This window comes from Martes martes (assembly GCF_963455335.1).
Source record: "Martes martes genome assembly, chromosome: 9".
Taxonomy (NCBI): domain Eukaryota; kingdom Metazoa; phylum Chordata; class Mammalia; order Carnivora; family Mustelidae; genus Martes; species Martes martes.
This window is the reverse complement of record NC_137896.1, coordinates 72,671,385-72,683,818: the sequence shown is the minus strand read 5'-3', so window position 1 is coordinate 72,683,818 and position 12,434 is coordinate 72,671,385. Positions and strand designations below refer to the sequence as shown.

At 37.1% G+C, this 12,434-nt stretch overlaps 1 protein-coding gene across 1 annotated transcript in view; it reads left to right on the top strand.

The window, feature by feature from the left end:
• Positions 1–12,434, top strand: part of PSME4 (proteasome activator subunit 4) — a gene marked incomplete at its 5' end in the record, with an annotated part of 112,963 nt that overhangs the window by 70,666 nt on the left and 29,863 nt on the right. Inside the window, 11 exons of the mRNA XM_080812619.1 lie at positions 1,230–1,286; positions 1,486–1,541; positions 1,635–1,733; positions 3,586–3,648; positions 3,791–3,886; positions 5,292–5,423; positions 7,477–7,686; positions 9,072–9,208; positions 10,210–10,263; positions 10,548–10,677; positions 11,337–11,418. Coding sequence (XP_080668745.1) covers positions 1,230–1,286; positions 1,486–1,541; positions 1,635–1,733; positions 3,586–3,648; positions 3,791–3,886; positions 5,292–5,423; positions 7,477–7,686; positions 9,072–9,208; positions 10,210–10,263; positions 10,548–10,677; positions 11,337–11,418 — 1,116 coding nt within the window. The remainder of the gene's footprint in view (positions 1–1,229; positions 1,287–1,485; positions 1,542–1,634; positions 1,734–3,585; positions 3,649–3,790; positions 3,887–5,291; positions 5,424–7,476; positions 7,687–9,071; positions 9,209–10,209; positions 10,264–10,547; positions 10,678–11,336; positions 11,419–12,434) is intronic.

The window sequence follows — 12,434 nt, the reverse complement described above, 5'->3', positions numbered from 1 at the left end:
TAAATAATTTTTTTAAAAAGAGTTAAAATGGAGTAAGTAATATGTAGTTAGAATTTTCCTAGTCTCTTTTTCATATATAAAATGAATATTAATTAATTACACCATAGCTATCTTTGCTTTCCTTGGAGAAATTGGAAAATTATTTATATAAAGAATAGCCAAAGGCGCCTGGGTGGCTCAGTGGGTTAAGCCTCTGCCTTCAGCTCAGGTCATGATCTCAGGGTCCTGGGATCGAGTCCCGCGTCGGGCTCTCTGCTCAGCGGAGAGCGTGCTTCCCCCTCTCTTTCTGCCTGCCTCTGCCTACTTGTGGTTTCTCTCTCTGTGTGTCAAGTAAATAAATAAAATCTTAAAAAAAAAAAAAAAAAGAATAGCCAAGAAAAGGTAGAAATTGGACCAGGTAAATTAATATTTGGATGCTTTCTGTGTGCAGAGGCAGATTTTCATATATCATCATGTTCATTTATGTTTAGAATTGTTTTAGAACTGACACATTATACTTGATGTGAATGTGAGAATACTATAACCTTTATCTTTGTGTCTTCCTGTCATAGTGAATTAAATTTCATATAAATATGTAAAACATTGTGTTAACTTAATGTTCTGAATCTAACATTAATAGAAACTTAGTACATTTCCTTATTGTTGGATTAACAGTAGAATTAATTGCATAGATTAATTGCTAAGGTATAACTTTAGTTGGCTTGTTTGGGTCACCCATAACCAATTAAAGAATCCTGTGCACTTAAGATCTCTAATTAGTGAATAGAATCTTTGAAATTTTGGCAAAGATTTTTTTTCTCCCTCTTCCTTGCCTGCCCAAGAAAGTTTTATAAGCAGGTCTTTGTAAATGTGAAGGTTTTTAAAAATTACTCTATCATGCCTGGAAACTAATCCAGCTATGATTAAGGCAGACCTACTTGGTTTTTTTCCTGGATACGTGATATATTCTTTTTCTTTTTTTTTAAGATTTCATTTATTTATTTGATAGAGAGACACACAGTGAGAGAGGGAACACAAGCAGGGGGAGTGGGAGAGGGAAAAGCAGGCTTCCCACCGAGCAGGGAGCCTGATGGATCATGACCTGAGCTGAAGGCGGACGTCTAAGGACTGAGCCACCCAGGTGCCCCTACATGATTTATTCTTGATATAAACTGTTGATGTAAGTAAGCTTCAACAGCTGGGGAGCATTCAGTGTGTCTAAAATGCCTTTTCTCTTTTTTAAAAAATAGATCTATCCAGAGAGAACCACCGAGAAGCAATTGCTAGGGTCATAAGGAAACTTCTTAGTGAGTACATAGATGATTTAACTTATTTTTACTAATAAATATTTAGGAATTTTATAGCATATGTGCTTTTATTCAACTTTGTTTAAATTCTAAATAGAGCAGCATTTTTTTCCTTAACTAAGAGATTCTTAACTGATATATCTAGAGTCCTGTAGTAACTCAAAGTATTTTAACCAAAATCCATTTTTTTCTATTGTAGACCACATACTTAACAATTCAGAAGATGATACTAAGTCTTTGTTTCTTATCATAAAGGTACAATTGTCCTTTAATAGTTACATGATTATTAATGTGACTAGTTTTGACATGATGGCTTGTAAATATATAACTTGAAATTCTTTGAAACAGATTATTGGAGACCTCTTGCAGTTTCAAGGATCTCACAAACATGAATTTGACTCCCGTTGGAAAAGCTTTAACCTAGTAAAGAAATCAATGGAAAACCGGGTCAGTATTTTCACCTAAAAAACTCTGAATTAATTTTTTAAAATGTGTATAATACTGAAATAGTCACTTGATTTAAGGATTATTCAGCATACGGAGGAAGTTTCCCTGTAAGTAATATAGATTTTCAAATATTATATCACGGTATAATCAAAAGAATGCTGGGAAAAATGTTTACTCCTACAAACTCTTCTGTGAGTTTCCATTCCAGGACAGTGTCTGAACTTTCATTGGGAATTTAGAGTGTGGTAATGTGGCAGGCTGCCGCGTAAGAACTTGAGGGAATGAAAGGTAGGAGGAGTTGTCCACGCGCGTGGATTTAAAGCATCTCACTTTATGGATCTTAGAAAAAATACCTCTTAACGTTATCTTTGTGTCCAAGAGAAGTCGGTACTTCTGTGGAGTATAGTATTCTCAGGAGCATAGAAGAAGAATACTTATGCCAGCCATTTGATGTTGATAGCAAGTGTTCTTTAGGAAACTTTTATGGAAGCTGAGTCTGAAAAGGTTGTAGTTTATTGTTTAGGCAAGGGTCACTACATATTTTAGAGGGAATGGCATGTAAAAGGGCAGGGAGACATACAAACATGGCATACATTAGGGAACAGTGGCTATAGGGCAGAAACAGCAGGTGACAACTGGGTCATTTATAGTTTGTGGTTTTTTTGTTTTTTTGTTGTTTTTTTTTTAAAGTTCATTTGTTTATTTAAGGAATCTCTAACCCCATGTGGGGCTGGAACTCAATGACCCTAAGACCCTAAGATCAGGAGTCGCATGCCTTTCCAACTGAGCCAGCCAGACGCCCACAGGTTGTTTGTAGTTGTATCCCCAGAAAGTGCTTCAGTTTTACATTCAGCATGGAGGAGTCATTAAAGGTTCTGAAGTAGATCTGATTTGAATATTGGCTTATTCAATATTCAGTGACTTTTGAAAAGCTCTGTCACCGCTGAGGAAGAAAACAGCAGTAGGAGTTTGAGACTGGAAGCAGGGGAGGGTAGTTAAACTATCACTATAGTCCTGATGGAAAAACACAACCTGAATCAAGTCACTGGTGTTGGGATGGAAATAAGATGTTTTGAAAAAGAAGACTTTGTAGAGACTTGATGGCTAGTGAGATAAAGGTGTGAAAGAGGAGCAGTCTCTGAGTTCCAGGTATCTGCCTTCAGTGACCGGGTGGAAGATTGGGTGGAAGGGGAGACCATTAAAGATAATTTTTAGAAAAGTAAAAGGTATATATTCTACAGTAAACATACACAGTTACCTGGAAAGGCTGTTTATAAATATAACAGAGTCAAGCAATTTTCTTAGTTGTCTCTTTTTGTACTTTCAGTATTTGACTGAATCAGGACCAGCTCAGTTCCTCTCCCGTGCATAGATCCGTTAATAAATTACCGGAGGGTTGGGGCGCCTGGGTGGCTCAGTGGGTTAAAGCCTCTGCCTTCGGCTCAGGTCATGATCCCAGGGTCCGGGGATCGAGCCCCGCATCGGGCTCTCTGCTCAGCAGGGAGCCTGCTTCCTCCCTCTCTCTCTGCCTGCATCTCTGCCTACTTGTGATCTCTGTCTGTGAAATAAATAAATAAAATCTTTAAAAAAAAAAATTAGCAGAGGAAAACACGGTGTGGGTTGAGCTATTTAAAGGGGCTACTTCTACTATTAGCCATAAAATTAATTGAAATAGTATCTTTTAACGTAAGCCTGATCACTTTAGAATAAATGAAATACCTCCAGTACTCACTAGCCCATTGTGAACCTCTACAGTTCAGTAAAAATTTGTCAGTAAGGATTCAGGGGAACCCATGGATGCGGTCAATTAGGAACAGTGTTGAGTGTCTTTGTTTTTTACTTTGTTTTTTAGCTCCATGGGAAAAAACAACATATCAGAGCCCTACTGATTGACAGAGTAATGTTGCAGCATGAGGTAAATCTCTTTAAAATCATGATGACTTTTTTAAATGACAGTTTTCCAGATGAATATGTAATTATTTGTGTTACTTCATAGTTGAATGAACTTTTCAGTAAAAGCCTAGAGATTTGATTTTTACATTGTTTTCTTTTTGTAGCTACGAACACTGACTGTTGAGGGTTGTGAATACAAACGGGTACATCAAGATATGATCCGCGATCTTCTTCGTTTATCTACAAGTTCATACAGTCAGGTAAGTCTCATCCCCTCTGCACCCCTCCCCAGCCCCACTTCCCCATTTTACTTTTCCCCAATTTATTACTCGGCAATCTAAATAGCCCCATTTCAAATACAAGGAAGTTTAAATAATTTATTGCAGGGGTGCCTGTGTGGCTCATTTGGTTGAGCGTCCAACTCTTGATTTCACCTCAGGTCTTGATCTTGGGGTCGTGAGTTAAAGCTTTGCATGAAACCTACTTAAAAAAATAATAATTATTATTATAATTATTATTTATTGGCATAGAATGCACTTTTCAAATTACAGATATTTTCAAGCTAATTTTAGTAATCATTTAAAAACAATGTTTATTTTTACTGTTTGTTGTTGCTTCTCAAGTTTTTTTTTAAATGTAAAGTTGATAGGGTACCTTGGTGGCTCAGTCGTTAAGGGGCTGCCTTCAGCTCAGGTCATGATCCCAGGGTTCTGGAATGGAGCCCGCTTCAGGCTCCCTGCTCGGCAGGAAGCCTGCTTCTCCCTCTGCCCACCTCCCTGCTTGTGTTCCCTCTCTCTTTGTCTCTCTCTCTGTCAAATAAATAAATAAAATCTTTTTAAAAAATGCAAAGTTGATACACAGCACAAGTGCAGTGTTGCTACAACTTAATCAGATCCCATTGTGAAAGCCAGTCTGTGAAGGCTGTATGATTCTTTCTAGATGTTATGGTTGGGTTTCAGCAACCTGCTACCATATGAATTATGGAGTCCATCCTTTAAGGAAGCAAAGGACCAAGAGAAGATCTCTTCAAGCACAGAGAACTGGAAAAGCAAAATTCATGAATAGCTAATTATTCTGTCTTTAATAAATAATGTTAAGTTAGGACACAGTCTCTAACTCAAAGATTTCACCTAAAGGGTTTGAAATACGTACAGTATGTTGCTTTTACTATATTTGATTATTATTCATTACAATTTAGTTCATGGGTTATAATCTTATACTGAATCTTTTGTTTGGGTTCAGAACATATGGGCTCTACTTAGGGTTTGCATTGAAAAGGTGAAGTTCTGTGTTTTAGAAAGTCTTTGATTTTCTTTGCATAAATACATGAGAAAATCTAACTCTTCTCATCAAAAGTAATTCAGAATAGAAAGCTAAATAGTCTGCTGATTATGTTACAGGACAAATGCATATCAGTTCTGTTCAGTCTCTCCTTTATCAAAAATATTTGAACCTCTGTAACCTAAACCATGGATGTGGTTGGTGGTAATATGCTTTTCCTTTTGGTAAAAAGATAATCATTTACTTATTTTTGTTAAGGTATGTGCTTTAATATATTTTTCTGTTACAGCAATATTTAAATTATTTTATTTTTGGTAATTTCTTTAGAAACTTTTTGTTGTCTACTATATAATAAAAGTTCTTTGTTAATAATACTTTCTTCAGGTCAGAAATAAGGCTCAGCAAACATTTTTTGCTGCCTTGGGTGCGTATAACTTCTGTTGCAGAGATATCATTCCCTTGGTTTTGGAGTTCTTACGGCCTGATAGACAAGATGTCACACAACAGCAGTTCAAGGTATAGGGTTCTTCGTTTGTTTTTTTTAATTATGAACATTTTCAGATATACAGAAAGTTGAAAGAATTTTACAGTAAATATCCGTATGTCCACCACTCAGATTCTGTATTTAATATTTTGATATATTTGTACATAGAAATAAATACATTTGGATGTATTTATCTACATCCATCTCTTTTTTATGTATTTCAAAAGAAATTGAAGACATCACTGTCCTACACCTTTAAACATAGTCTTTTTTCCTCCCTATTGTTTACTTTTCCTATGTTTATGATCGGTGTTATGATGGGGAGAAAATGTAGGCTGCAGTTTGAGTTGAGCACCAGTGGATAAAAAGCCTAGCTGGCCTGTAGGAGATGGGGCTGCAAGACCAAAAGGTTTAGAGTAATGTGAACAGCATATTGGAAGGCCTGAGACAGGAAGAAATATGTAAGTTTGAGCCACTGAATGGGAGCTTATACGAGTAGAGCAGAGAAGGAAGGAAATGAATAAGATAAGAAAAATAGTATATCTCACAGGGGTGCAGGAAAGTATAGGTGAAACATAATGCTTTTGCTATCAGATAGAAGTGGATTGATTAAAAGTGATTTAGGAGGGAGAACTGATGAGATTTGGTGGTTGAGTATGAAGGAACTGAAAAAAGGAGGTATCAAAATTATTAAGGTTCTGGATTGTACAGCTGGCTATTGGGTACATCAGAGAGGGAGAAAAGGGAGAATAGATGATGAATTTGTTTGGGTAAGTAATATATGAAGTATTTCCTATAAACTAAGAGGGTATGTCAAGTAGGTAGTTAGAAACCATTTCACTCAACACACCATTTCAGTGTGTGTTGATGATAACTGAAATCTTTGGGCACTGGTAAGAGAGCCTAGGAGGAGAGTAAGAGGAGAAAAAGGACCGGGGGGCAAGTGTTGAGAAAGCTCCATTAGGATCCCATGAAGAAGTAACCAAGAAGGGAAAGATCAGAAAGATACCAAGATACGAGGAGTTACAGAAGCCAAGGAGAGATCATTCCCTGAAAGAAGGGAGACTTAGCAGTATCATTTGATTTCTGGAGAGAGTTAAGATGACAACTAAACACGTTCTTGGAAGTTGTCTCGTAAGACAGGTCAGTAAACTATAGCTTGGGCTCAGTTGCTTGCTTTAGTAAGTAAAGTTGTGTCGGAACACAGCCACGTCCATGCCTTTCTGTATTTTGTCTATGGCTGCTTTCGTGCTATAAGAGCATTGATAAGGAGTTGGAACAGAGACCATATGGCCAACTATTTACTATTTGACCCTTTATAGAAAAAATTTGCTGGCCTCCGATGTAGATGTATAATTCAAGAGTGTTGGTGGAATTTCTGACTCTTAGGGTAGTATGTTGTTGACCATGCTGGGGATGGTTTAAATGGACACAATCAAATTGGCCAAGTAAGATCAAAATTGAAATGTCTGTTAGGTCAGTAAAATCGAAGTTACCAGTGATCTTATGAGAACCTGTAAAGAGGAGTAGAGCACACAGTGGGTAATAAGCCAGATCAGAATTGAGTTATGGTGAATGTTTAAAAAATAACATAATAGTTCTTTTCATTAAAATAGGGTATCATTCTGATTCATTGAGCCTTTATGAGTAAAAAGCATACAGTATAGTTAACTAGTTTAAGAAAAACTTAAGAACACATTCAGATTTTAGAAATTATCCCAGATGCTCCTAAGATGATAAAAGTGGCAAATGTTTATGGCCTTTGTGTTAACAATTGTAATAGAAGAGAATTGGAATGGAAGCTGTATCCTTAAAAACAACAGCCGTAAATTTCTATATTATTGTATTCATAGCTGCTCTTTGAGCTAACTCTTTAGTAGATGACTTAGGGAAAATATTACTGGATGACAGTTAAATGTCAAGTTCACATTTCTGAAAGTAACCTGTTAAATGTGTGAGCCTATTTTACTAATCAGTATCAAGCACTTAAAGAATCAGTGTTTAGTACATTTAAAAAGATATAAGTGACTTGGCTATAACTGTACAGTGCCTTTTATCCCCTACATTAATTATTTTTACCTGCAGGGTGCCTTGTATTGTCTCCTTGGAAATCACAGTGGTGTATGTTTGGCAAACCTTCATGACTGGGACTGTATTGTACAGACATGGCCAGCAATTGTTTCTTCCGGACTTAGCAAAGCAATGTCCCTGGAAAAGCCATCAATTGTGAGACTGTTTGATGATCTTGCAGAAAAGATTCATCGGCAGTATGAAACAATTGGCTTGGATTTCGCAGTGAGCAAAACCATTTTTTTTTTAATTCAAATTTTAGTGGAAATTAGTATTAGCTTTCTGTTTCCTATTTGTACTTTAGTAATCACTGAATTTGGAGCATGGCCAGGAGAGAGCTGGGTTGTTTTCTACTAAGAGGCAACAAAGAGCTATTACACTGTTGCATTTACCATGATTATCTATATATCCATGGCCTCATTTTTCAAAGAGTTGATTATATTTTAGGAGGTCACTCTTACTAGCCAAAGTCAAAAGTTTGACCATAAGGTTCATAATTTATAGTGACAAAAATTAAAATTGGATGATTTGACAAATGAGAAAGTGAAGAATATCTGTGTCAGTGATCCTTGTTTGGGGAGATGTAGCAGATGTGTATGTGCACATCTGTCATAACAGGATGGATGAAAGTGGTGTGAGTGCAAGTGAATTGCCCTCCTCTCTAAGGTTATTGTGTTTAACACCCATCCTTTGGTTTTAAAATCACTGCTCTAAACATATTCCTTTTCTATAAAACACAGTCTTGCTATTTACAACTGTCATTAGATAATGCTTTTTTTTTTTTTTTTAAGATTTTTATTAAGTAATCTCTACATCCAAAGTGGGGCTCGAACTCACAACCCCAACCAAGATCAAGAGTCACATGCTTTTTGACTAGCCAGACAGGTGCCCCGGATTTATGCTTTAAAAAAGATTTTTTGGGGGTGCCTGGGTGGCACAGTCAGTTAAGTGTCTTCCTTTGCCCAGGTTATGGTCCTGGGATTGAGCCCCACACTGGGCTCCCTGCTTAGTGGGGAGTCTGCTTTTCCCTCTCCCTCTGCACTCTCCCCCACCCCCACTCAGGTTCTGTCTCTATCATGCTTGCTCGCTCTCTCTCTCTTAAATAAGTGAATAAAAAATTTTTTTTGAAGTTTTTTGGTGGGGAGCCTGGCTGAGGGCATGTGACTCTTGATCTTGAGGTTGTGAGTTTGAACCCCATATTGGGTGTAGAGATTACTTTAAAAAATTTTTTTAAAAATGTTTTTAAGTAAAGGTTTTTTTTTTTTTAGTTCATAATTCACAAGACAAAAATTTCACCCTTACATAACACAATAGTATATTGTATATTCACAGTAGTATATGCCCTGGGCTCTGCAACCGTTGCTCGGAAAGAAAGCCTGTACCAGGGAACAGTGACTCCCATTCCCCCAGCATCCCTAGACCCTGGAGATCATGAATCTACTTCCCTTATCTGTGAATTTGCCTATTATGGATATTTCATATAAATGGAATCACGCAATAGGTGGTCTTTATATCTGGCTCCTCTCATGCAGCATAACATTGGCAAGATTTCTCCATGTTCTGGCATGTGTCAGTACTTCATTTTGTGTCCTCTCTTCTCTTTTTATAAGATTCCAAAGTCCTGTGTTGAAATAGCAGAATTACTTCAACAATCAAAAAACCCCTCTTGCAACCAGACAATGCTCAGTTCAGAAGAAATTAAAGAAGGACTTAAACGCCAACAAGAAAAGAATGCTGATGCCCTAAGGTAATTATGAATGCCTGCTTCTCAAGATAGATAGCATTATGGGTTAGCAGGTTTTGAATATCTCTGAGAAATAGATGTGCCATATTTACCTTGTGAAATTTACACGTTGATTCTGAAAAAATACAAAACATTAGGAGATCATTATTGTGAAGGTCCTGGATTGTCACTTTCAGCTACAGAAGTGGAATACACCATCTTAAAACTTGTCTTAACAAAACTGGTTTTAGGTGCACCTGTGTGGCTCAGTCAGTTAAGAGTCTACCGTCAGCTCAGGCCATGATTCCAGGGTGCGGGGATCGAGCTCCTAGTGAGACTTGCTACTCAGTGTCTTCTGCTTCTTCCTCTCCCTCTGCCCTTAACACCCTGCGTGTGTGTGCTCTCTGTTCCCTGTGTATGTGTCTCTCTTCTCAAATAAATAAATAAAATCTTTGAAAAAAAAAGAAGACGACGACGACAACTGGTTTTAGGTTTTTGGAACCCAAGCAATTCCGTGCTTCAGTGATAGCACTCCTAGCTTGATTTTGTCTTTGCCTTGTGAATATACTTACTATTTTTTCCTAACATGTCTAGATTAATTAATCTAGTTAATCTAGGTTAAATCTGTGAGTAGTACTCAATTAGTTAGAAGTGGTCTAACAGTTCATTACTTCTATAGACATGTTAGGAAAAAAATAATAAGCTTATTCATAAGGCAAAACCAAAATCAAGCTAGGAAGCCTCCTGCTTGGGGCCAGTTTAGGTGCTGAGTGTGCCTATCAGTTTTTTTGTTTTCTCTCTGCCCTTCATGTTCTTTTCCCCACATCTCTCTTCACCAGCCTGCTCTCTCTCTGGCTTGGTTCTCACCAGGCCTTTTATAGTCTGGTGATGATGCGTAAGAGGGGGGTGAACTTGACCAGAATTTGAATTTCTGTTGCATTATTTGGTAATCATCTTAACTACTGTATTAAAACAATACCTCACCTAAAGTGTTTGTTTTTATTGTGTGTGTGTTTTTTTTTAAGGAACTATGAAAATTTGGTAAACACTTTATTAGATGGTGTGGAGCAGAGAAATCTGTAAGTGCAAGTTTTTAAAAATTCTCAAAGCTTTTACCTTAAATACTGTAGGAGGTTTCTACCCTGAAAGCCATGAATGGCTGTATCTCAAAAAATTATTGTCTGATTCATGAGTTTAGAAGAATGAGAGGTAAACTTTTGGGCTAATGGTAGGAGTGGTGCTCATCAGTAAATCTATATTAATTCTTAGAAAACTTATAATATTTCAAATACAGTTTTCTTCTAAAAGTGGTTTTATGAGTGATACATTTTGTGATTTTTTTTTTCTTCCCTCCCTTTTTCAGGCCTTGGAAATTTGAACATATAGGCATTGGGCTTCTGTCTCTACTTTTGAGAGATGACCGAGTGTTACCTCTTCGTGCCATACGTTTTTTTGTTGAAAATCTCAACCATGATGCAATTGTAGTTCGAAAGGTAGATACTTTATTGTAGCTACAGTCTTGAGTTCGAGAATTTTTACTCACCTGAAGCCTTTAAAGTCTTCACAGGATACATTTAATAAATGCCTTGAAGTGTGTTGATTCAGAATCTATCACTTATTGGTTCAGAGATAATAATAGTTTAGCAACCAGTATATGAGGACATGTTCAGGCACTATGCATTTCAACACTGGGGATACAGCAGGGAGCAAGTTTATAGACTCATGGGAAATCCTGACTTTGAAAAATTAATGACAGCTATGAAGTGTTATAGGAAGGGAAAGATACATGAGGATACAACTTTTGGGTTTTATTCACAAAGTATTAGAGGTAGAGTGTAAGATGGGGCTGACCTAGTCTGGTGCATTAGAGAAAGACCTTTAAGATTCGAGGCTGAGATTTGAAGAATGAGCAGAATAAAGAAAGGATCAAAGTTTCCAGGCAGACTAGCTTGGATGAAAGTAAGAACTTGAAGTGACTCGTTCCAAGTTAGATTTAGCACTCACATGGCTATGCTGCCACATGTCAACAGGTGAGGTAGTTAATCTGCTTTTAAAAGAAGTAGAATCCAGCTTCTGCTTTGTTCAAGGCAGGCAACGGCCATTCAAGAATTTTACATTGTTGACACATGTACTTTACATGTTTCTTTTCTAGATGGCAATCTCAGCAGTGGCTGGTATTCTTAAACAGCTCAAAAGAACCCACAAAAAGTTGACCATCAGCCCCTATGAAATGAGTAAGTACTACCAAATGTGATTACTATGCTTCTCAGTCAATGAAATGTATAAATGTTTGAAATGTATAAATTAATAGTTCTGAAGCTCAAATATTTTTCTATACAAAGTTTAGAAGTATAGAAAGATCTCAGCACACAAAGCATGAATATTATGAGGAAAAATAATTGACTCAGTAAAAACTAGTGATAAAAAGTATTTATACAACTAGATGGACTCTGAGACACCTGACTGGCTTAGTAGGAAAGAGCATGCGACTCTTGGTCTTGCAGGTGTGTGTTCAAACTCCACATTAGGTGTAAAGATTACTAAAAATATAAATTAAAAAGAGGGATTGTGTCTTTATAATACATGTACCTTTTGCACACTCTCCACAAACATATCTTCTGCTTATCTCACCAACCAAGCAATTACAGTAATTATTTATCAGACTGTCTTTCAGAGACTTAAAATTCGCAGTAATTACCAGAGACCTTTATCATTAATACATCAGTATGTTAAGTGTTTCTCTCTGGGTGTAGCTTTAGAGGCAAGGTTAATTTTCTTCTGTATACCTTATTGTATTATCAGATTTTCTGAATAGTAATCTAATCAGAATAGTGGTCAGAAAAAATAATGAACTAACTTGATTGGGGGGGTGTCATTTTTATTCCTCTGGCTTCCGCATTTTTTATCTCTGATAACTTCTGTGATACTCAAACAGCTATTTTCAGTCCACCCCACCTCATACTCCCTTTGGGAGGGGAGTATAGCTATGCAACACCATCTTTATCTGGGAACACTATAAAATGGTGTTAACAAAATGTGGGAAAGCTTTTCATTATACGCTCTACCACTAATCTTATTTGCCTTTTTAGAGAGGGGAATCTCAAGCAGGCTCCACACCTGGTGCAGAGCTGCATCCCAGGGCTCGGTTGGTCGCACAACCCTGAGATCGTGACCTGAGCCAAAATCAAGAGTCAGATGCTTAACCAACTGAGCCACTCATGTGCCCCTAATCCTGCTTTATCCTCACTGG